This window comes from Bidens hawaiensis, unplaced genomic scaffold (assembly GCF_021521415.1).
Source record: "Bidens hawaiensis isolate Kalapana, Puna unplaced genomic scaffold, B.hawaiensis_p1.1 tig00027752_1, whole genome shotgun sequence".
Taxonomy (NCBI): Eukaryota; Viridiplantae; Streptophyta; class Magnoliopsida; order Asterales; family Asteraceae; genus Bidens; species Bidens hawaiensis.
In genome coordinates, this window is record NW_027494493.1 from 1 (window position 1) to 25,398 (window position 25,398).

The 25,398-nt window shown below is 34.4% G+C and overlaps 1 protein-coding gene, 1 long non-coding RNA gene and 2 pseudogenes across 3 annotated transcripts; 2 read left to right on the forward strand and 2 right to left on the reverse strand.

Moving 5' to 3' along the window:
* The first annotated feature begins 1,893 nt into the window (after positions 1-1,893).
* LOC143575799 (nifU-like protein 4, mitochondrial) lies at positions 1,894-4,021 on the forward strand (annotated as a pseudogene).
* Positions 4,022-9,224: 5,203 nt separating this feature from the next.
* Positions 9,225-10,617, reverse strand: LOC143575807 (peroxidase 41 pseudogene; annotated as a pseudogene).
* Positions 10,618-11,532: 915 nt separating this feature from the next.
* Positions 11,533-18,394, reverse strand: LOC143575800 (F-box protein CPR1-like). The gene is made up of 2 exons (XM_077060075.1): positions 18,390-18,394; positions 11,533-13,414 (listed from the first exon to the last, which is right to left on the reverse strand). Exons 1-2 carry the CDS (start codon positions 18,392-18,394, stop codon positions 12,337-12,339), a joined length of 1,083 nt encoding a protein of 360 aa, XP_076916190.1. The 3' UTR covers positions 11,533-12,336.
* Positions 18,395-19,319: 925 nt separating this feature from the next.
* Positions 19,320-22,675, forward strand: LOC143575808 (uncharacterized). Of its 2 annotated transcripts, XR_013142834.1 has the most exons (4): positions 19,320-19,462; positions 21,448-21,730; positions 21,993-22,131; positions 22,219-22,675. It is a non-coding gene; the product is annotated as an uncharacterized LOC143575808 (long non-coding RNA). The 2 variants fall into 2 exon arrangements; XR_013142835.1 differs by having other exon boundaries at positions 19,337-19,432; positions 21,502-22,131.
* The last annotated feature ends 2,723 nt before the right edge of the window (positions 22,676-25,398 follow it).

The following is a 25,398-nucleotide window of genomic DNA, read 5'->3' on the forward strand; positions in this document are numbered from 1 at the left end:
TTGTCTATGTGTTTATCGCTTTTGGTTGGTGGAATCTATAAATCCTATACCATTTGGTAATGGCAAGGTGACGCTAACGTAATGCAATTAACGATAAACTATAAAATCCTAGACTATTTGGCATCCCCTTATAGCTAGGTGGCGCTAACGTAATTCTATTAGCGCAGTTGTCAATTTATCCAAGTTTATAGCTTTTATTTATTGTTTGTATAAAAGTTTTGTGGTTTTTATTACTATATACTTATATGCTCAAACTTATGAATTGTTCACCAACCTTTGTGTTGACAAACTTTATTTTATGAAATGTTACAGGTTTGACTTTTTTTGACTCGAGGACTTGTTGAGAAACATTACCAAGACTATTAGGGTATTAGTAAAACGAACAATATAAATGTTACTTGTATTAAATTTGTTTGTGTGAACGAGAGGTGTTGATTATTGATTTATGAAATAAATGAGTTGATTTAATATTATCACTTTAAATAGTGTCTTGTGTATTTGGGCAATCGGTTGCACCCCGGCATGTTCCGCCGCCTTTGGTCGGGGTGTGACAACACTATCTACGAGGTGTTGAATCAAAGTTGGAGAAACGTGGCAGAAACGATGACAAAACCTCTAGTGATACTCGAAGTTTTGTGTTGGATATTTTTAGGGTAAATGGTCGAGGTATTGGGAAGAAAGAAGCTTATAACCTTTCTAGTATTCTTATGAAGAAAGAAATATGGTTTATCTTTAACAATTGCCATGAAGTTCAAACGTACTTAGAGTAAGTTTTTTATTCTCATTTTTTTATTTTATATATTTTTGGTAGTGAATTAGTATCAAATGTCACATGTCAATAAACTGATATTTATTTACAAATGACAGAGAACACTTACAGTTTTCACAAAGGCAACATCCTGAATCATCAGATTTTTCCAAGATGCGACGGTCTACATTCGCGGATTGGTTTGCTAAACGGGTAACAATTACTTTCTGTTTACTTACTGTACTTTATATTTGGTATTTCACTCTAACGACATGATTATTATGTAAAAAAATTACGAACAGATTCGAGATGTGTATTCGCTAAATCCATCCCAAATGAATGAAGAATTATATGCATTGTCTTGCCCTCCTGATAACCAGTTTATCACAAAAGGGATACATAGTGAATGGAGTTAAATGTTTAGTTAAGTCGAGAGATGATCGTAGGCAAACACAAAATTGTAGAGTTATGGTCCCTGGCATTCATAATGATGTCGAAGACGATTATTATGGATATCTTGATGAAGTCATTGAGATTTCATTTATAAGATGCTATCGTGTTGTTTTATTCAAATGCACATGGTTTGATACTGATCGACGGAGAAAACACGTAATATTTGAACCTCATTTCATAAGCATTGACACGTCCCATAATGTTTATATAATGCTTATAAGGAAGATCCTTTTATTTTGGCAAACCAGGCTAAACAAGTATTTTATATAAATGATGCACTTAAACCAAATTCACAAAGGAAAATCATTGAAAGAATTGCCCACAAACACTTGTGGGATATTCCAGAACACAAGAATGCTGAAGATTTATTAGAAGACGTCAACCTTCTCCATGAAGATATTATAGAAGAAATTATTGAAAATGTTGATAACCAGGGTTCTAATGGCATTATTGATGATTTTGTTGATGATGAGATAACTGACTCTGATCATAGTATGGAAGACTTTGGTTCAGAGTCACACCTGGGTGATTCAGCCACCGAAAATTCCAATGATGAGATTAATAGTGTTGAGTCAGACGATGATGATTTGTGATGGTCAGCAAATAAATTTCGTAAGTTTTGATTATTTAAGTTTCACATATATATGCTAGTTTACATGAACACGTCGTATTTAACTTGGAAATGGATAAATTAACTTTTTGTAGAATATTACTACTTTAAAACTCGAATTTAACAAATTATTGTTATATTTTAAACAATTATGTTTTAAAGATTTAACTAACCAGACTATAATGTGTTTTCAGGTCTATAATATGGTTGGATTCCAAAGGAACTTAATTTAGAAGCTTGTGTTACTTAGCATGCAAAGGTTATTGATATGATATCGCCCTGCAAGTTAACTTGGATGCTAACGAACGGTTTGTTTTTTTTATCTGTTAAACTTTGAAAGCATTTGTGCAATTTTGATTGACTTGAGTTGGACATGTTTCGTTTTATGTTGAACTTATAACGCACATACCTTTTGAGCCTTCCGGTGTTTTAGTAGTCATTGTTACATGAATCAGTGATACAACATCAGTTGGTTTCCATTTGTGTTTAATTTAAAATTGAGTGCTAAATTTGGGGAAAATTTGGGTTTTATTTCACTCCTTTTGCCCAAAAGTTTATTTATTTTGCATCAAAGTGGACAATGGAACACGAGACGGGTTAGATCAGTTTTTAAAAGCTGCGAGCAAACCCAAAAACAGTTGCACTATGAGTTTATGCAAGATTACAAGGTACTTGAATTCACCATTAGCAAAGGCCCTTTATGAAATTGATGGTGAGGTCATCTTGTTATACTCGTGTGTTCATGGTTATATAGATGACCTAATGACGTTAACATTATTATGCTGCTGGTGCAGGAATTACTCATGTTTTCTTCGGTTCAGAGTTTGTAATTGTAACAAAGTCAGAAGATGCTTCTTGGGATTTTCTAAAACCTAAAATATTTGCAGCAATTATGGACTTTACTCATATGGGCAGCCACTCTTTCTGGATGCAACCACTTCAGCTTCTATGGATACAGCCATCCATGAAGTAACTGTTTTTTTGTAGCAGCAATTAAGTGTATATTTGATCTTTAAAGTTACCGATCATTTGTCACATAATGTTGCAGGATGACTCAGAAACTGTTGCGATGATTAAAGAGTTATTGGAAACTCGAATACGATCTGTTGTGCAGGATGATGGCGGTGACATCGAGTACATAGGATTTGATCCGTATGCTTCTTTGATACTATGGTTATTGTATATTTAACTTAAATATATGATATCGTCTATTTAACACTTTTAATTTTGACAGATTATTTGGAGTTGTGAAGCTAAAAATGCAAGGAACATGTAACGGTTGCCACTTTGAAATCAAGAACTGAAATTATGCTTATGCATTATGTGCCAGAGGTAGCTGTTATTAATATTTGCTGCAATTCATGTAGAGTTTTGAGCAATTTAAATTCGATCAAACTGAATAGTTTTCACCAGCGGTTGATTCATTGCGAAGTTAAAATTTGCAAATTAAGGATGATAACCTGGATGGAAATTCTGGAATTGAAGATGCCAGAGAGGAGTTTATGATCACCTGTTGTTGACTTGATGTTTATTTCTTTCGGTAATACCGATTTGTCGATACATAATATTACTGATTTGGTGAGATAATATTATGGTGATCACCTGTTGTTGACTTGATGTTTATTTCTTTCGGTTTCATGCTAATATCCAGGCTTCAAAGGCCACCAGCATTACTTTATACCCTGGTACATTTAAGCATTACCTTACCTGTATAATATATTTATATACACACACACATGTTTTGATGTTGTGTGTTGTCATTTTTTGCAGAGTTGTAAGAAAGAGAGTTGGGTTAATATTGCAAAGTACTTGTTGGAAGACGTTCGGGAATTATTGAGTTCGAAGAATGTGAAACATGTGAAAGATGTTCTGTACATTGTTTTTAGCTCTATGACATCAAAGTTTCTTGAGTTTATTAAGTGGGTCCCAGAAGATAGGAGAGCAGAGGAGGGTGATGAAAGTTTAAGCCCGGAAGAGCAAGAACGGCTTTCAATCAAGGTATCTTATAATATTACAGTATTTTGGTCAGCTTGTTTTTGACCCATTTTCAATCAAGATTCATATTACAACTTTTATCGGTTTCATGTAGGGGAAGATACTGAAACAGGTTCGGGATACTGAACTATACAAACACGTTGCATATTTTTTGTTACTTGAAAAACCAGGTTGCCGGGCCCACCTTGTTCGGGCCAAGAAGCCTGTTTGGCTGATACTGCAGCAAGCAAGTGTTGTCAAGGAGCAGGATATTTAAAACAAAGTGAATCCTCTAATGGTTTTTGCTGTCGGGAAACATGTGTTCGTTGCATAAAAGCCAATTGAGACAAGCAACCTGTTACAGTAGTGTCTGGGATAGTGACCGATGAAGACGTGCCACCTATTACAGCACTTTTACTAGCTTTACCGCCGCAGACCTGGTCTCCTATCAAAGATAATATATTGTTTCATGAAATTGACACCCTTGTTTCTATGGTTAACCTTCCTACTTTGCTTCAAGAAGAGGTACAGTTATTAATGTTGCCATTGTTTCAATTTGGGTTGAAAAACATGAATTTGTTAATGTTGTAATATATATATATATATATTTACTTGAAGTACTTGGTTTTTTGCTTTTAAAACAAATTTCTTTAACTTCATCCCCCTCTACTTTACAGTTTCTTGATGAACAACTAGGTTTGTCTGTCTCAACAGACACATTTTCTTGAATATTTCTATTATGAACAATCTCATCAAAAACAGTTTCACGATCAGTTTCAGAAATGGAAACATCATTTTCATTCACATTATCAATAGGAGTGCTAACATCAACACCCTTACAAAATACATGATTATTCAAAACATTTTTCAAATTGTTATTATTAAACATTGGGTTATCAATTGATGATTTTAGATTCACACATGAATCAAAAAGTGAATTTAAAATTCGTTTGTCTCCAAAACCCTTGTTTGTTTCCACACAATCACTTTCTTCTACACGACCTGCCGAAGAAGATGACCTACCATTAGAACTAATTGATGAAAGAATTGGATCAACAGTCTTTGGAACAGCAAGAACAAATGTCTTTGGTTTTGGCACATGACCAATACCATAGAGCATTTCATTCTCAGGTGGGGTGTTGGAGCTAAAGTGAGGAAGACTGGTATATTTATCATTAAAAGGAGGTGGAACAGCAGTATGATCATATCATATTTCAGCCTTTACTTTCACCCTAATTTGTGCCCCAATTATTCCATTAAGCTTACTAGAAGCTAACTCAATTTTAGCAATTATTCCACTGTGCTCTAATTTGTCAATTTTAGCAATTAATTCCACAACACATTTTTCATGGTGTTCAGCTAGTTTTTCAGCTTGGAAACGTTTTTCATTAAGTTTAGCCATATCGTTATTATGAGTTTTAATCCTAGAGACATAAATCTTTTCAGCTTTCCCAAGATCATCATTCTGACATCTAGGCTAAGATTATCATCTATTATGGCAGCATTATGAGTTCTATAGTGCATAAATTTATCAATACAAGCTTGTGAGCAAAATTTATGTACCTCGGGAATGACATAGGTAGGTGAAGGTGTTCCAACAACAAGGCTTGATGAGGTGCTTGCTTGATCAATGAAGGCTATTCCAGCAAATGTTAGAGGATTCTTCAACTCTTCAAATTGCTCATCCTCCCAATCTGGTTGAGTTGATTCAACAGTTCTTGTAATCATGGCCTTTGAGCTCGACTCGAAGTTTCCCTTGGATGAGCTTCCTTGACTAATTCTTGGGATTCTTGGCTTCGAGGAGTAACTTGGAACGGGCCCCTTGACATGTCTTCTAGCACCCTCATTGTTAGACATCTTGGTGATCTTGATGTCATTGACAGCCATCGTGGATTGGTGCATTCTCTTGCAAAGTGACATGTTTCGTTGCCGTTGTAGCAACGCAGCTTGTCTTTCTCAAACCCAATATTCTTCCCATCAGCATCTTTGAAACTGTTCTTTCCATACTTTTTCATGAAGTTTGAAGCTCGATGAACAACCATAGCCATTTGATACTTGATGTCCATTTTTTTGAGATCCTTCTAGTTGATCTCAGGAAGATCTCCTTGCTCAAAAGAAGGATGAAGCAGCTTTCCTTGCAACAACTCCTCATGGCTTACCATAAAGGCATGAAACAGTGCCACATTGGAGTCATTGGCTGAAAGGGTTTGAGGGGTAGAGTGAGCTTGATTGCTTGTTATTGTATTAATCCCATGAGCCTTTAAGGCTTGTGCAACGGCTTTGTCAACTGCAACATGAAAGGAACTTGAGCTTGATGGTGCTTGAGGTGCGGCAGTAGTCTTGAGAGCAGAGTTACCAATGTGAACAGCGGAGTGTGCTTGACTCAGAAATGTTATGCTTACACCTGATCTAGTAGCTATTCCTACTTGAGTAAGAGAACTAATATGATTACCCATCCTTAATTTTTCATCCATTTCAAATGACTTGATAATGGAAGTCAAGTCAGCAAGGGTGGTAATTTGCAGATTGGTGGTTCTCTTGATTGTGATCCCACTACTATTCCAGGCATAAGGAAAGGAGTTAAGCAATTTGTCATTTATTTCAACTGGATCATAATCAATTCCAGCACTCTTGATTTTGGTATTCAACGTTTCAAATCTATGAATGAGGTTGGCAACTAATTCCCCTTGTACATGGTTGAACATGTTGAATTCTCCTTTTAGCATTCCTTTCTTGTTGTTCTTCATCTTAGTATTTCCTTCAAACTTGCAACTGGCATCCCATAGACTTTTGGCAGTAGTATAATCTCTCAGGGTTTGAGCAAAATCCCGTGAGAGACAAACATTAAGAACACCAAAGACCTTTTGATCTTCACTAAGATATCTCTTATCATCATCGTTATAAGAAGTCACATGCTTAGGAACTGGGCCATCAATAGTGGTGGTCATAGGAATGTGTGGACCTTGCTTAAATGATCTAAGAGGATTATAATCAAGAACCTAATGTATTTCTTAAACCGCTACTTGAATTCTTCAAAGTCATTGTCCCAAGTCATCAATTTTGGAGGCTTAGTTGTAGTTCCGGCCTCGTTCTCAAAGATCACAAAATTTCTTACAGCTTCATTCCTAACTTCCTCATTTGGATTTGCCATTACTTAACCAACTTCAAGATCAAACACAAACACTTAACAGATTCTGCTGAAATAACACAAGTATGGAGTATTCGAATGGGAAGTAATCAAATACAAGGTAATCGAATGAAATGTAATCGAATGCAGGGTAATCGAATGGATAAGCATCTTCTGAGAAAATGTATAAAGTAATCGAATGGCTTGATAATCAAATCGAATGGATGAATCTAATCGAATGAGATTATAGTCTAATCGAATGTTCTAATCTAATCGAATAGTGATTCAGTTCGATTAGGTTGTGATTCGATTAGAATGTAATCTGGATTCGATTCGATTATAGTTTGGATTCGATTAGAATACTTTGAGATTCTATTAGATTAAGCAACTTGATTTGATTCGATTATTCTTGAACTCGATTAGTTAAAACTTTGATTCGATTCGAATACGAAATTCGATTCGAATACACAATCGATTCGATTACAACTGTACTTGTGGAAAGTACAGTGTGTACTTTTCTGCCACCTTTTTCAAGATTGCCTTTCTTATGAAAGTCACTTCAATCCCCTTTTAACACTTTATGGATCTTCACAAACATCAATATTTTTAACATTTTTAAGAATCGAACTTTGAACTTTTAAACACTTTAACACTTGAATCTTCAACAAACAACACACAAACTTTAACACCCGAAGCTTGAACACATAAAGATTATGAACTTTTGAACACTTTTCCTTCACTTTTATGAACCCGTAACCCACAAGAACTCTTGAAAATCCGTCTTCAAAACAAACAAGACCAAAATCCAAGTTTGTGACCCAAGATTTACAACTTGTAGAACCCGAAAGCTCTGATACCAATTGTAAGTCCCTTGTCCGGATCTAATAACACTATTACTAGTTTACTTGGATCAACCTTTACACTAGTGAGGACCGAGATCTCAGATCTTGTTTGGTATGTATTATTGGCGTGAGAAAGGGAGAGAAGAGAGAGTTTGTAAGTTGTTAAAGATAAGATTTGACAAAAGGTTATTTGTATGAGTTACACACACTATATATAGTGTGTGTGCTCATATACTATTGTTCTATTATTCACCGCCCACTGGCTCAAAAACCAATGGCCTTGGGCCAGACATACAAAAGAATAAGTCTAACAAGCTAACAAATACATAAACAATACATTAAATAAAAATACGAAAGACTAACACAAAATGAGCCTAACATATATATAAACTGAAAATTACATACAAAAATGTATGCGTGTATGCAGAGGCCAAAAAAAATAAAAAGTATAAGAAGTCATAATTAATTTACATGTATCATGTGGGGAACAAAGAAAAATGGTATAAAAATAATAATAATAATAATAATAATACACATTTTCTCTCTCCACATGTAAGTCACATGTTAATCCTTTCATCTTTTTAAAACGTCTGTAACTTTTCTATATGATATCTAAAAAAATTTACCATAATAACAAGTGATCTTTAATATGAGTATGATTTTATTATATAAAAAAATGTACATCATGGGGTCTTTTTTCTTACCATTGTGTCTTTTTTCGTTATTGTGTCTTTCTGTTTGTTATTGTGTTTTTTTCGTCATTGTGTCGTTCAACTCATCCTTGTGTTTTTTTAAATAATAATAATACCGTTGTGTAATAATAATACGTAAATATAATGAAAAATACCAAACAAATTATCTAATACATAAAACACAATGATGAATACATGTTACGATAAACTGAAATGTAAAACACAATAATGAAATACATATAACACAATGAGCTGCAACGTAAGACATAATGGTAAAATACATATAAAACAAATAACTTGAAACACTTTCGAATTATCCGCAACAATCGTCTCATGATAAAGAATTCCAAAGTCGAGTCCTCACCCAAAATTAGAACACTCTTAAAACGAAGGTGTTTCGCAACCTTACACTTTGCAAACGACTATAGACTCGTCGACAAACTTGACTAGTTGCTCAACGAAGATTAACCTTCTCCTGCTTTCAAAGAGCACACTTGAATCATGCATCTTAAACGAACAATACATTGTATGACCGCAGTATTGTCTATGCTTCTTGTTTAATAGAATTATGATACCTACTTGCATTGACAAGTCTTTTTGTTTAATAGAATTATCAATCTTTTTTATCGTTTTTAATAATATAAATGTACATCCACCAACAGTTTGTGTTAGAAATACTAATCTACATTCATTACATGATATAAAATGTACAATAATTGTGTTAGAAATACTAATCTACATTCATTACATGATATAAAATGTACAATAATTAACAACTCTAGACAAGCATTAAATAATAACTCTACAAATTCTAATACATAACCATACAAACCATTATATAACAAGCACATATGATTACTGACCCATCGGATGATTATTAAATGCATCACATCTGCGTCTAACCTCTCCTTGATTCCCAGTTTTCACCTGGTACACGCTTGTCTTCTCCATCGCACGTGCGAAGTCATTGAAAAACTTCACTTGATCCCTAGCGTACTCCTCTACAAATGGTCGGGTTCTCGGGTCGGACGCCAGAGCCTGGTCCGTACCCAAGACCCCGAGCCCATTTAGCACATTTTTAAATATCATATTATCGAAATTCCCCGCCGATATGGGGTCGAGAAACGCAGACATTGTCGGGTCATTCGTGCTATTTGCACACATTTTCTTTAACCTCTCCGCTAATTTCGGGTGGACCGACGGGTCAGGTTTGGGCCCAAATAAACGACTTTGAAATTCTTTACAATGGGCAAACCCAATTGTGTGGCCCCCACCCATGAGGGCCACCATTTCTCGGATGGTGTAATGATGAGATTCCATTATTTTAATAATGGAATCTAGCGTCATATTCGCCCGTCCGAGTTTTCCCTCGACGTTCGATGCTTTTGACTCCAACCCGTCTTTCCGCCCGAATTTAATTTCGTAATGTGGGCCCCCGACTTGGATGATCAAGTTTCGGGTGGTGATGGCGAGGACGTCGGCGCATGAGACGACGCCGGGGCATTCGATTTCGAGCGCCATTTTGACGCGTGTCACGAGGTCGAACCCGTCGCCCGCGAGCGACTCGTTAATGTCTTGGTCGCGTTCAGCTTTGTTGAAGGAGTTGGAGGCGACGAGTACGGAGGCGTCGCAGCCACCGACCATGCAGTCGTGGAAGAAGAGGCGGAGGGCGGCGGCCGCGGTGGTGGGGGTGGTTGATTGTTTTGGGACGACGATCGTTTGGACGACTTGGTGGAATCGGGGGCATGTTTTCGCGTAGTAGTCGAGGGTCAGGGGTGGTGGTTGTTGGTGGTTTGTGGTGGTGGCTTTGGTGGAAGAAATGTAAGAAATTAGGAGGATTATTATTTGGATTAATAATGGTGGATTAGCCATGATTAAGAGAAAGAGAAGGGGATTAAGGTTGAGAAAAGATAAGTTAAAGAAGGATTTTGTTTCCTTGATTTTTGCATGAATGTGTTTGATCCACACAAATTTAAATGATTATGATTTTAATAAAAAAAATATGATATATTATTTAAGAAAAAACAGACAGGAGAAAAGTAATAAATGAGCCGAACTAATATCGAGCTTGCCTCATTTAACTTATAAGAACATAAATTCGGCTATTTTCGAGTTCTATGTTCAAAACTCTGTTTAGTTCGTAACATTTCAAGCTCTGGTTTGACCGAGGCTCGGCCCAGGCTTGGCCCTGATCATTGGTATATTTGACTCACTTAAAAAAAGATCAAAAATAAACGAGTCTCAAGGTTCATCAATATGGATTAATAAAGCATGTTTGAAATTGTAATTTTAGTTAAAAATATAAATTTCAAAATGCAAAATTGGTTGGATGAATAATGCTAATACTTTGGGTTACTTAACAAGATTTGATCTTCAGAGTTGACATATTTGACCTCAAAAGTCAAAATGAATAATGCTACAGCCTGCTGACTTTAGGCCAAAACTTCATATACGCAAAATTTAAATTGGTTTCGTTTTATATGTGAACATGCAGATGAAGTTGCAACGGATGTTACAATCCTATTGTCGCGATGGTTCACCAAATGAACACAACGCTTCGTTTATTTGTTTCACTAATTACAACATTAGCACAAACTATTAACTAATTACAATTTCAGAACTAACAGTAGTATAGTAACTATACTTTCTAACAGAGTTTCAACTATTCTTTAATAAACTAACGAGATCGGAATTATTTCAAACATTAGTTACATTTGATGTGTATAAATACTTTGCAAGACTAATTATTAACAGCAATAAACTTCATAAAACCATACATTTAATAATAAGTTAAAATAATTATAAGCATCAAAATAGATTGTGTTAACAGCATATTCGTACATAGTATTCATAAAAAGTTCATATTCATCAAAATAATAATCATAATCTCACAGCTAACATAAGCATTGACCTGCATTGTGATGCGTTTAGCTTTTCGAATGTAAACACAAATTACCAGAATCAAACCAACCGAGAAACTGCATGTAGTACATCCCAAAGCATTAATGTGTCAGCAGTGCAGGTTCATAAACAACAAATGCAGCATCTTGATTTTACATTATAGGCACCAACCTTCTAAATGTGTTATTTGTACTATGTTGTTTAGCATTAGAATAAACAATAGCTTTCATATATAATGCAGGATTGTATCAAAACAGAAAGCCAACACACATTCCTACCATATACAGAATGATAGACACTACGCGATTTACATGTAGACATGTTTCATCTACATATGGTATAGCATCATGCATAAATAGCAAAACAAGCCGGATTAAAGTCTCCTTAAGATTGAATGGCTATTTTGGCATGTTTTAAGTTATGTTTCAAACCACTATCTTCATAAGAGAAGCAAGAACATTAATAGTGGACAGCTAAGTCCATGAAACTCTAATACTTATACATGATAAAAATCAGCAGTTAACAAACATATGATCTTTTCATTTCCACCATAATCCACATTCCAATCTTACATGCCAAATTCAAGAATTGTTTTGGGGAAGATAGATATTACAGTTTCTCAAATTTAAAATCAAACATACGATAACTAAAATTCAGTTTCTGAAACAAGGAATGATTAAAGAGAATACCAAATATGAAGAGAGAGAGATATATTGAAACCACGTCATCTTGATATTTGAAGATCATCTTGTGTTGCATAATTAGAGCGGCAAAAGTGTTTTCAAGCTATTGGTTCATGCGTCGTATGTATGCTTCAAAAGACTTCCGTTCTTCGCAATGTAGCTTTTACCATTGTCATAAACCGTAAATTCTGGCTGATCAAGCAGAAGTAATGTTTCCTTGTAGGGATACACACGAAATAAACCTATTCCATCAAATCCAAAACTGCTGATGTGTTTTGAGTTGGGTTCATAAACAACAACCGATACCTAAGCGTCAAACGGGCCACGATGGTGTCCTGAAATTTCCAATATAGGTTCACCACTCTTCCTAAATTCCAGTACGCTAATTAGTATTGTTGCACTGGGTGCGCAAATAGTGAATAGCTTTGTAAACGACTTTGGTACACCATCCTCCATCCTCCATACATTATAAACCCACTCATTCTCATCACGCACAAGCACAACAAGAGACTCCCTTAGATTAAAGATGCACAAAGTACTGTGAGACCGGTTTACCAGATCATCTGGGAGGCTTATTTCTGTAAACTCTTCACTTGTCAGATCAAATGAAACAATGAGATTATAAGACTCAAGTTCACCATCTACAACACTCCTATCAGTAGCAAGCCAATAGCAAAACCCTTCCACACCTTGTCTACGGCCGAGTGTAATCGACTTACGAAGAAGATTGCTAGTGCTACACGGACTTCTCCAAGCCCCTGTGCTTAACGTAAAAACTTCTACCTGATAAGGAATACAAGTTACACTCTCCACATCATTCCGATTCTTAATCTGTGTGATCTTGACAATCTTCGGATCATTAGTCTCACGACAAGCCCTGAAACTTAAAAGAACTTCGTACATGCTTTGTTTCACATCGGCCACGTTAGGCAAGACAACAGCAACAGCTTTTCTAATAGAAATATTCCAAATAACAGCCATCGGTACTGTTACGTCACCACCGCCGTCGCGATAAACACCGTACACACACACCAAGCCATGAGAGCTGCCGAATATGGCAGGAGAGATAAGCATGTTAACTAACGGGTGTTTAGTAACGGAAATTTTCTGGTTGGGAAAGGTATCCTTATCATCATCATCATCATCAACAACTGAAACATATTTTCGCTCACTAATGTTATGGTTGGGATCATACCTGACAAGCAGATGATGCTGCAGGTGTTGTTTGTTTCGGGCGTTATATTCCGAAATGAAACGAGAGCTGTCGATGAGTGACTTCCATGTTTTGGATACCGATCGGCATTGAATCAATGGTTTGAGAGAGAGCCTTTTGATGATGTTCTCTTGGATGTCAATAGGCACGTTGTCTGACTTTTGATGTTTGCTGAACGAAAGAATTCTAGGGTTTTACACTTTTATGTGGAAAACATTGTGTACAGTAATAGTAGGCAAAACGGCACCGTACTGAGTGAGATATTTGGGTTGTCTGGTTTTTATTACTTGTGGTTAATCCATAGGTTGCACCAAACTTAACCCCTATTCTTGTTTTTCATAACTAGTCGAGTGCCCTCGCGATTCAGCGAGAAATGCGGACATTGGTAATCACATTACAAGTTTATGTGTGTTCATTGTTCGGTTTGAAACCGTGAAACGTTCAAACCGGTCATTGGTATTATTTTACGATTGACTTTTTTTCTTTAACTACTGGCCAGCCGATTTCAATTTTCAACGGGGTGGTTTCGGTTTTCGATGACAAAAAAACGTTACTAACGGTTTAATTTAAAAACCATCAAAACCAGACCGCAAACACCCATACGTAAAATGTTGTTTCTTTAACTGAAAATACTATAGCAATATGATAAAATTTACAAAACCAGACCGCAAACACCCATACGCAAAATGTTGTTTCTTTAACTCAAATTAAAAATAATAAAATGTTCGTTTTTATGGTGCAATGCTTTGTAAAAAATATTAACATATAAAAAAGTTATGACCGTTAAAATTTCATGGAGGAAGTTGGGTTAAAAGTGAAAATAAAAAGAGTATATATGTAAAAGATTAAGGGCCATAGTTGTAAGTATTGTTTAAATTTACAAAATGTGATTAAAGTTAAGAGGCAAATTTGTAACTATATTTACTATTTAAAAGTGCACGTGATATTTATTCTTATGTTGCCATTTTCAACATGTTTTATTGGGTTATAACTTATGTATTATAATTTGCATTTTATTTAAAAGAAGTGTCTTAATTTGCCAATCTCTCCCCCATTATATATAACTAGTCAGATGTCCGCACGATGTAACGGGAAACAACACTTAAAAGGTTGTTAGCGAGCCAAGTCTAGCTCGAGTCGACCATCATACCGAGCCGACTCAGCTCAACTCGAAATTAAAGATAAAATCTTAAACACAAGTTCGCCTTGATTATTTTGATATTTATATGATTTGAGTACCTTTAATCATATTTTTGTAAAACATATAAAAATAATAATATTTATATAAACATGAGGGGTCAAAGTTGTAAGTAATTCTTAAAATAACAAAATTTGATTAAAGTTGAGATACTATACTTTTAATTAATTTTTAGTTGTATAACTAACTTGTACATTCATGCATATATCCATGCGTTAATGACTTGTACAATTTAAACCGTTTATCTGTTTTACAAAAAAATTATATTGTCACGTTGATAAAAATAAGCTCGTTAAATGGGTATGTTCAGATTTAGTTATAATCATATTTTTATAAAAGATATAACAAGAAAACCAAAAGAAATAAAGTTAGAGTAAAAATTGGGTAAACATGATAGATGAAAGTTGTAATTATTTCTTAAATTAACAAAATTTGACTAAAGTTGAGGTACCAAACTCGTAATTATAGTTGTTGAAATCAAATGAACGTGTGGTAGATTGTGTTTAAAAGACCACTTTGTCATTTGTTACACTTGTACCTTATGCATTAGAAATTGTAAATCCCTTAAAACAAACGTCATAATTTGCCCTTTACTTATGTATTATATATAGTATAGATTACCATATTTACCACATGAATTTTATTTTTGTTTTTTTTTTAATTTTAATTAGTAGGTATATGATCTAATCTTGACTGACTCTATGATTGTCTCTATATGAATATGTGAACTTAAGGTGAAGAGAGAGAATGAAAACCACAAACAAGTGGAAGTTTTTCTGGTAAAGAAAGTGGTCTGGTTTATTTTGGAAGAAACAAGAAGATGAAAAGAGGATGGTGCTTATTGTTAAAAGAGTTCAAACAATGATAGTTAAGGATGGTAATGGGTCGGATATTGGTAATCCTAAATTCCCAAGGTTGGTCCGGTCTTCACTCTTTCACCTCTACAGAAATAAAGGTTTATTACTTTTTTGGTTAATCCTTAGGTTACACCAAACATTAACCCCTATTCTAATTTTTAGGTTTCATAATTGCCATATTAATTACCTTTCCTAATTACCAGAAGGAGAGGAAAGGGATGGGACTGAAAGACAGAAGAACGAAGAGAAATGAAAAGAAAAAAAATGTTTCCTTTTCTATCTTTTCTTTAGTTGAATGAACTCGGAAACACAATAGACAAAACGCCGTAAAGCCGTATTGTAGCATGAAATTTGGGTTGTTTAATGGTTCGATATTCAGGGTCGGTCTGGTCCTTACTCTTTTACCTCTTTATATAAAACATGGAGTCTCGGACCGTGTTTTTGGGAAGTCTTAAAGATAAATTAATTTTTAGGTTGCACCAAGCATAACTTTTAGGTTTCATAATTACCATGCTTAATACCTCTTTTTCAAGTGGAGAAATGAGAAAACATCATGTAAAATCTCATACAGACATGTGCAAAACATGGTTTTACATGTAGATAAATTATTGCTTTTTCGGAGAATGTAGACTCAGATGGATACCTCAGTGTGTTATCATCGTATATAAATTGAGTTAAGTCGGCGAGTGCATGCTCATGAAAAGGTATTGTATATTCAAATGGTATCTCAATGTTTTTTGTGTTTTGCAGATCGTCGACGTCACGTGTGCCTATGAGGCCGTCACTGATAGCTAGCAACCATGATGAAAACTTTAAGATTTTATCCTTTTCCTTTTCACTTAATCATGGTCTTTGCTGTAACATCAATGTTGTCCGCTTTGCCCTCGATGGGTTGCCCATCCAGAAACTCACGGCTTTGTTTTTGGTTGCCCAGGTAGAGACTTCCCAGGTGGTCACCCATCCTAGTACTACTTCCACATAGGCGCGCTTAACCGTTGAGTTTTCATGTGCTCCACAGCCAACTAAGCCCAAAACACGTTGGTGATGTTAAAAGGCAGAACATTACTTATGAACCAAGGATCTCTCTTGTCCACGGCCGATGTGGGATTTGCCTAAGAGTGGGACGATGTTGTGTTTGACAAGGGTGTTACAAACAACCCTCATTTGGACTCATCGTCCTTGATGAGGCGTGTCCCATCATCCCGAACGGCACAGGAGTGTCTCTGATACCACTTGTAACATCCCGGCCTCTCGTACCATCAATATTGTCCGCTTTGCGCCCGATGGGTTGCCCATCCGGGAACTCACGACTTTGTTCATGGTTGCCCAGGTAGAGACTTCCCAGATGGTCACCCATCCTAGTACTACTTCCACATAGGCGCGCTTAACCGTTGAGTTTTCATGTGCTCCACAGCCAACTAAGCCCAAAACGTGTTGGTGATGTTAAGAGGCAGGACATTACCTATGAACCAATGATCTCTGTTGTCCACGGCCGATGTGGGATTTGCCTAAGAGTGGGACGATGTTGTGTTTGCCAAGGGTGTTACATTTGCAATCGCATATTTAAGCTCAACTTAAATATTCTGAATTTCTTCTATAGGTATGATCTACGAAATGATAAAGATAAAATAGTTTGCTTTGAAGCTTTTTTTATTGGTAGTGTTTGTCTGAAGTCTCCTCCTAAGAGTATAGATTTGCCACCGAAAGGTTTGCCAAGCTCGTTAAGAATACGCCTAAGAGTTCTGTCGGGGGATTCGAAACATTTCCAACAATTCATTGCGCATTGCGCCTCGTCCCAGATGATGAGTGTTGTTTCAATGAGTAGCTGAGCTCATAGGCGGGCCTACTATGAAGGTGCAGGGTCGACTGACCCTATGAAATTTACCTTTTTAGTATTATTTATTTGTTAAAATCTCAACCGATCCCTAGGAAATTTTGACACAGACCCATGTGAAGCTTGTGAGAACGTAAGATGAAAAAAATATTAAATTTTGACTCGCTGGTAATTTTTCGATGACTGTGGGAGATGCCAGAGGTGAGTGTGGGTTTTACAAAGAAGAAGGTACTCATGTTTAAAGTTAGAAATTAGAATTTGAATATATGCCAATAATGGGTCCATTGAAAAGTAAATGTTAGAGTGATCATCAATATTATTAGTTATTTCATTTTATATATTAATTATTTCATATTCTAGATTTAGATTGATAAAATGAACTTCCTTTTGTCCTTCTTTGTATTTAATTTTTTTCTTCACTATTTATTCTTTTATTTAGAAGATAATATATTAGTTTTTAACAATTTTTTTACCCAATTTTATTCCGCGAGCATATAGCGGAAAATTTCCGACCCCAATAAAAAGTATTATAGGCCATAAAATTAAGAAAATGAAGGAGAAATGATTGTTGTATTTGTTATATTTAACTGCGTATTAATAGTATGTCTTTTGTAACAACTCGGACTTTTTCGAAAACTATATCTTTGATATAACCCGACCCATTTCGATGTTCGGGAAGTTTTATCACGTTTATCGAGTAACTTATATTTTTTTTAACTGTTTCTTATATCATAATTAATATACATAATATATATAACTACTTTGAAATATATATGTTTTAAACCGAAACCAAACTTTGACCTCAAAGTGATCCCAACCCTAATCTCCAAGGACCTTATTGCAAGTTCTGCATTTTTATGATATTAACCCACCAACCCGTTATCCAAGATCCATACCCATTTACCCATGACCCGTATAACGAACCATAAACCCGCTTCTTGACTTGTTCCCCAATTCTCGTCCCCAATAAGGAAATGGGATCAAAGTTTGTGTTATTCTTCCTTAATCGATGTGACCGACAATATTATTATGCTAATCGGGTCTAAACGAATCTGCAACTCGTAAATCATTCAACCGACCCTAACCCTAACTTATTATGCATGTAAACGATTGTATAAATTCAATTGATCTGGCAAGCACAACCTCGAGCCAATAGCCATCCATAACCCTTTAATTAATTGTATATTAATCGGCCGCTACCTACTCGTTCGTTGCCCATGTCGCGTCCGTCGTCAGCTTCAATTAGTACATCTATACCTCATCGTTAAAAGTAATCTGATACATCATTGTGTTCCCCGTCCTTCGTATTACGATAACCCTATGATCAATTGATCGATTAACAATCAGTTTAACGGATTGATTGTTGCTAGGGTTTATGTTCATTCATGTCTGGTTTCTATCTGGTTATATATTTTTATGTGCAGATCAGACACAACAGACTTGTTAGTGCAGTTGGTTGTGCGTGGTTTCCTAAGGCTTGAGCCAACCCCCAGCCTCGTTTTTATCCTTATTATTATTTTTTAATTGTTTTATAATTATATTAATATATTAAATCACCTAAATTAATATTATAATATTATAAGACTTATAATTAATTTATATTTTCTTAAAATCGACACATTATCTAGCCACTTTTCCGAACATTTGTTAAAACTATATACATATATGTAAATATATTAGATTATTTAAAATAATTACGAAGGTTTTAATAATTAAGAAGAGTATTAATTCTAATGCATATATATATATATATATATGGGGTAAAGTTAAAATACAATGGACAACAAAAATGAGAAGGGTGAGAAGGAATCCAGTCCATTGATCTTAGATTTGAATGACTGAGATTAATTTAATAAATAAAAATTTATGGAAATAACATGAATGTAATAACCCACATTTGTTGACTTGCTCTCTCCACATGCAAGAAACATGTCAATTCCCCCATCAATTTAAAACGTCCATAACTTTTTCATACGATATTTTTTAAAAAAAATCACCGTAATAATAAGCATTTTTTATCTTTAATATGATATGATATATATATATATATATATATATAATTTGCAACTTTGTTGTGTAATAGGGTTTGTACTTTGTGCTATTTGTGTTGTACATGAGGTTTGTGTTTTACTGAGTATGTTTTGTGAATGGATGATGGATGTTCGATACGTGGCCTCTATGCTTTTTTTCTTTACTCGTCTCTATGATAGAAATAGACAGGGTGAGAGAGAACGAGTGCCATGGCAGCGAACAAAACCGCCCAAATAAACGCTAGGGTTGGCTATGACATCCTCTTCACGGTCCCTATCTCCATTCAAGTTATCCTTATTGTGGTTCGCCAGCTGTCACACCCCAACCTAGGGCGGAATTGCCGGGGCGCGAACTGATTGTCACAGCTCTTAAGGTACTATCATGCAATATTTAAATGACAATATCTATTAATTTTATTCAATTTTCAAATAAATCAAATACAAAATACAACTCATTAAACAAACAATAAACACAAATTTAAATCTTGATTTTATCTTTTATAACACAATTCTTCACTAAATATTCACAAAGTCTTGCAACTAATTCAAGCGATAACCTGCATATGCGTATAAAATAGAATTTTGTCAACAACACATGTTGAGTGAGCAAAACACCAGTTTAGTTGTACATATAGTAAATATAACAAATACGTAGCTGCAACAAGTCATATGAGAATAACAAATTAACCAAATAAGCAAGTATAACTGAGATGTCGAGAAGCACAAAGGCTATAACGACTGGCGTATGATCATACTAGACTGGGATTATGTTGGACCTCTCCGAATGCGGAAGCAGACAAAGCAAATAAGCACATAAACAAGTAAGGTATAAGTTGTTAACACATAAGACAATAGTTGCAGTTTTGAGTATAAGTATATATGAGAAATATAAGTTTTACGCATATGTCCCCAAAACATGAGAAAACGAGTAAAAAGAGGGGAATGTGGTACTCACCTCAAAGACGAACAACAGATGATTAAGAAAATGAGAATGCGAGAAATCACACGCGAACGTTAAAGCCTAAGAGAAACGAGAGCAAACGGATACACTAAGTACAATACGATATTCATTACGAAAACTAGTTAAATAATATGATAACATATGTAAAGTTTTATTATATGAAATAATTGTTAAGAAAACATAACTTAATAATTATTATCTGTAGTTTTATAAATATATATAAAATTAGTTTACTTGATTTTATATATATATATATATATATATATATTAAAAACCTTAGTATTTAATTTATAAAATACTATATATATATATATAACTATACGTATAAACATGAGTTAAACGAGTATATAAAGTCGGTTTTTAATAAAATGGTTTTAATTAAATACTATTATTAATATTATATAGTAATTAAATGTTTAAAAAGAAAATAAACAATAAAAACTAAAAATACGGGGTGGCAGGGTCGAACTCGCGACCGGTCCCCCCACGATGCATGGTGTCTACCAACTGGGCTACTAATGATAAGCCAAAATTTCTGTTTTCCCGTAATTATAAACAACATAAACATCAGCTTCTAGAGCAAACCCTAACAGATTCAATTAACCCAAACTGACATTGTTAACGATCAAAGACTTAGGGCTTTTGTTCATCAAGCTATTGCGATTCTAAACATGTAATTAATTACCTTGTATGATGATCAGAGATAGGTGAATTGGATCAGAACAGGGCCGACGCTTCTTGGTTGATGAACGAGATAAAAACGAGTAAACTGATCTAATTAAATAGGGGTAAAAGGTCGGACACTATGTAAGGAACATATCTGTACAATTAATTGTGATATTATAAACGATTTCGTGATCAATGGTTAAACAAGATTGTCGGTTTGATTAAAAATGGATGAACGGATTAATTGGATATCATTAACTTGTTTAAAAACGTCGGTGAGGCCGCGTTGGACATGTATAAACGATTACGAGATCCAAATCTTCAATTACACGAGATTTGCTAACCAAATTTGGTGTTCATCAGCTTCGGGTACAAGAAATCGCATACGGGTTCGGGTTTGGGTCCTGGATAACCAGTTTGATGATGGGTTACAATAAAGTTACAAAATGGACCTTGAAGTTTGAAAGTGGTACAAAGAAAGATAAACGTTTATATTTTTGGGCTAAAAATGGCAAAACCTAAAAGTTATAATTATAAGTAATTAAATATTAATAAAAATAAATCAATTTAGCTTGATAAACGCAAGTTATATTTCATTAATAAAAATAACCTGAACATTGAACCGAATCAGATAAAAGTAGAAGTTTGAAAACCCGAGTTGTTACACCAGCCTGATTTGAACTTTATTGTTTTGATTTGGTAAACCCTGCAGCTCTCATGGCTTAGGGTTTAGGGCTCTGGTAATTGACGACCATGATTGTTCAACGGCCGCGCTACTTACCTTGCGAAAGAGCGGCTGTGAGTGTAGATGCTCTATTATGGTGTTTCACCAGATTGATTTGAACTTCATTGTTTCGATTTTGTTAACCTTGCAGCTCTCATTGTTTTGCTTGCAATGAAGAAGGCTTCGTCCACAGGCGATCACTGCTTCTAATTTGATGGTTTGTTTTATGATATTGAAGCTATTGCTTTTTTTGGATTTGTTCTTTGATGTGTCAGTTGTCTGCATAATTTTTAAAGATGATTCAATTTAATATTTTAAATACATGAAGCACATAGAGATGTGATTGTGATAAGCTATACCAGAATATGTTCTTGCATCTCTTTTTGGTTACTTTAGCATAGACTCAAAAGCTTTGCGTTAAGGTTAGATAGACCCATACACATGTAATTTTTTAGAAAAATAATAATATTATTGTGTAGTGATAATTGGCGACGAAATACAGGTATTGGAACTTGAGACTACTACCAGAAGGGTCATGCCTACATTATTAAGGAAGTACTCTGAGATCGAATTGAATAACATGTAGGAATTAAATTGACTCTACAGCTTTGCACCAAGGTTAGATAAGATAGACTTGACATTTTTTTAATAAAATTAATAATATTAAAGTGTACTGACAAGTGACAGACACGGTAATTTGCACAGGTATTAGAACTCATAGTATGAACCTGAAGACTTCATACCAAAGGGCTCAAGCGTACACAAGTATTGGAACAAGAAAACTGATCCTTCTTTAAGGTGCCCAACCTCACATCAAAGGGGTTAGTTTGACTTTCAAAGTCAAAATTGTCATATGTAATTGTGTCCTTTTGTAAACCGATCGCTTGACTTTCAGAGTCAATATTGTCATATGTAACTGGATCCTTTGGTAAACTGACATGGTTTTTCAAGTCGAAATTTTCATTTGTATCTGGATCTTTTTATTAACTGGTTATTTGACTTACAAAGTTGTCATATGTGATTGGATTATTTTCTAAACTTATATGGTTCTATTGCCTTACCTGTTCCAGGTCTGTCACAACGCACGTTTCCTCACAAGTCGACTAACTGGTTGGTCGAGTTATCGTATCATAAATCCGCTGCAACGCGCGGGGTGATCTTTCTAGTTGTTATATAAAAATAAAAAAAAAATTAATGGGTTTTTTTTATTGTGTTTTTTTGTTGTTCATTGTGTCTTTTAGGTGAGTTTTCATATGAATTGTATTATAGATTTTGATCAGTATATTTCTCAATTGGTACTCATATTCAAGACAAAAATTAAAACAAAGATTACGTCATTGTGGCATTTTGTTCGTCATTAACTTTTAGTCATTGTGTAATACGTTCATTGTCTTTTATTCGGATTAACATATGACAAATTCATTTAATTTTTGAAAAATAGTATTACGTTCATTGTATATTACGTTCAAGTCATTGTGTAATATGTTGTTTCCATTGTGTTTTACGTTTCAAGTCATCATGTTATATATATTCACCATTGTGTCTTAAGTTTAAGGTCATTGTGTTATACGTATTCACCATTGTGTCTTACGTTTTATATCATTGTGTTATACGTATTCACCATTGTGTTTTACGTTTCAAGTTATTCATCATTGTGTTTTATGTATTAGATAATTTGTTGTTATTTTATCATTATTTTTACATATTATTATTACACAACGGTATTATTAGTATTTAAAAAAACATAATGATGAGTTGAAAGACACAATAATGAAAAAAGACACAATGATAAGCGAAAAGACACAATGATGTGCGAAAAGACACAATGGCGGAAAAATACACAATGATAAGCGAATAGACACAATGGTGTGCGAAAAGACACAATGGTATGCGAAAAGACACAATGACGAAAAAAGACACAATGATAAACGAAAAAACACAATGGTGTGCGAAAAGACACAATGACGAAAAAAGATACAATGGTGTGCGAAAAGACACATTGACGAAAAAAGACACAATGATAAGCAAAAAGACACAATGGTGTGCGAAAAGACACATTGATAAGCGAAAAGACACAATGGTGGGCGAAAAGACACAATGACGTAATTTTTGTTTTAAATTTTATATAACAAAAATCATACTCATATTAAAGATAAAGAAACGCTTGTTATTATGATAAATTTTTTTTATAAAAAAATATCATACGAAAAAGTTATAGACGTTATAAAATGACGGAGGTATTAACACGTGTCTTGCATGTGCAGAGAGAAATTGTGTACAATAACCTCTATACCCTTTTGCTTTTGGTCCCCTCTTGACACATGTCAACTATTTATGGCTTCTCACACTTCTCATTTTTGTTACCCTTTGTCAAGGGCGAAGCTCTATGGGGACGGGGGGTGGCCCCGGCCACTGCCGTTTTCTCCGTTAGTAGAGTAAATTTCGCGATTTTTCTTGAAAATTCTTGTAGGTATTAAGCGCGGTCAACCCCAATGTATTTTTCCAAAATACTACTGGTCACCATTGATTTTTTTATATAAATATAATACCCCATCGTTTGTTTTTTTTTTTCTAAAATCTCACAGTATTTATAAACAAAAGTTACAATAGTAGTCGAATAGTAAAAGTTTTGCTTTTATAAATATTTTAGGTCTTTGCAATTCTTCTAGGTATTCACCCATAGGGATGAGATCGGTACAATTTGGATACTGGTACCAAATATGTCTCGATTTTGGTACCGGTACCGGTACCAATATTGAATTTGCTTATCCCTACTCACCCTTTCTTACGCATTATCATGATTATTTTAAGTCTTTTTTGGTTAAAAATTATTTTGTTTTTTTTATTGTAAGAACAATTGTTTGAGCACATGAAGAATAATTAGATATATAGATGTTATAGTGTTTGATCCGACCTGACCCAAATCGCCGACACGAATCGAATCATCGACCCGAAAATTTTTGAGTTCGTGACTTCGTTCACCCCCGTGACTAAGCCCAAGCTTCGCCACTGCCCTTTGTAAAATAACTTGACCCTATATATATGTGTGTGTGTGTGTTTAATCTTGTTAATTAATACATTAAAATACATGATATACTCAATTAGTTTTTATAATTATTGAGTATTTTGTTAAAGGTTTTATTCTATATAAATTATTTATTATCTATTAATCTTTATTTACACCATCTACTTTAAAATATATTTTTGTTAAATAATAAAAAAACACATATAAATACATTAAACGTATTTATAGTTTTAAACAGTTAAAACAAACCTTTTTATATAAATTATAAAGTTTTACAAATATTTATTTTAAGTATTTTATATAATTAAATCATATTATAAAACCTTGTTCATAAAATTAATAAATCCAAGTAATATTAACTTTCGTAAGAATATGCTCAATCATCAATTCCCGATTATCAATCTAGTTCTAGATTCGTCATTTAAATTGTAGTTATTTATTCCTCAACTATTGTCACTTAGATTTTCTCGCAGATAACTTCCGAAGAGCGTACCTCTTGTTTTCTACCGTTCTTACCGCATTCGTTTACCTCTTGCTTATTGCTAAGGTGAGTACCATATTCCCCTTTTTTTACTTGTTTACCATGTTTTGGGGACATATGCATAAATTATATTTCTCATATATACTTATACATCAAACTGCAACTATTGTCTTATGTGTTAACAACTTATACCTTACTTGTTTATGTGCTTATTTGCTTTGTATGCTTCCGCATTCGGAGAGGTCCAACATAATCCCAGTCTAGTATGATCATACGCCAGTCGTTATAGCCTTTGTGCTTCTCGACATCTTAGTTATACTTGCTCATTTGGTTCTTTTGTTATTCTCATATGACTTGTTGCAACTACATACAGTGGCGG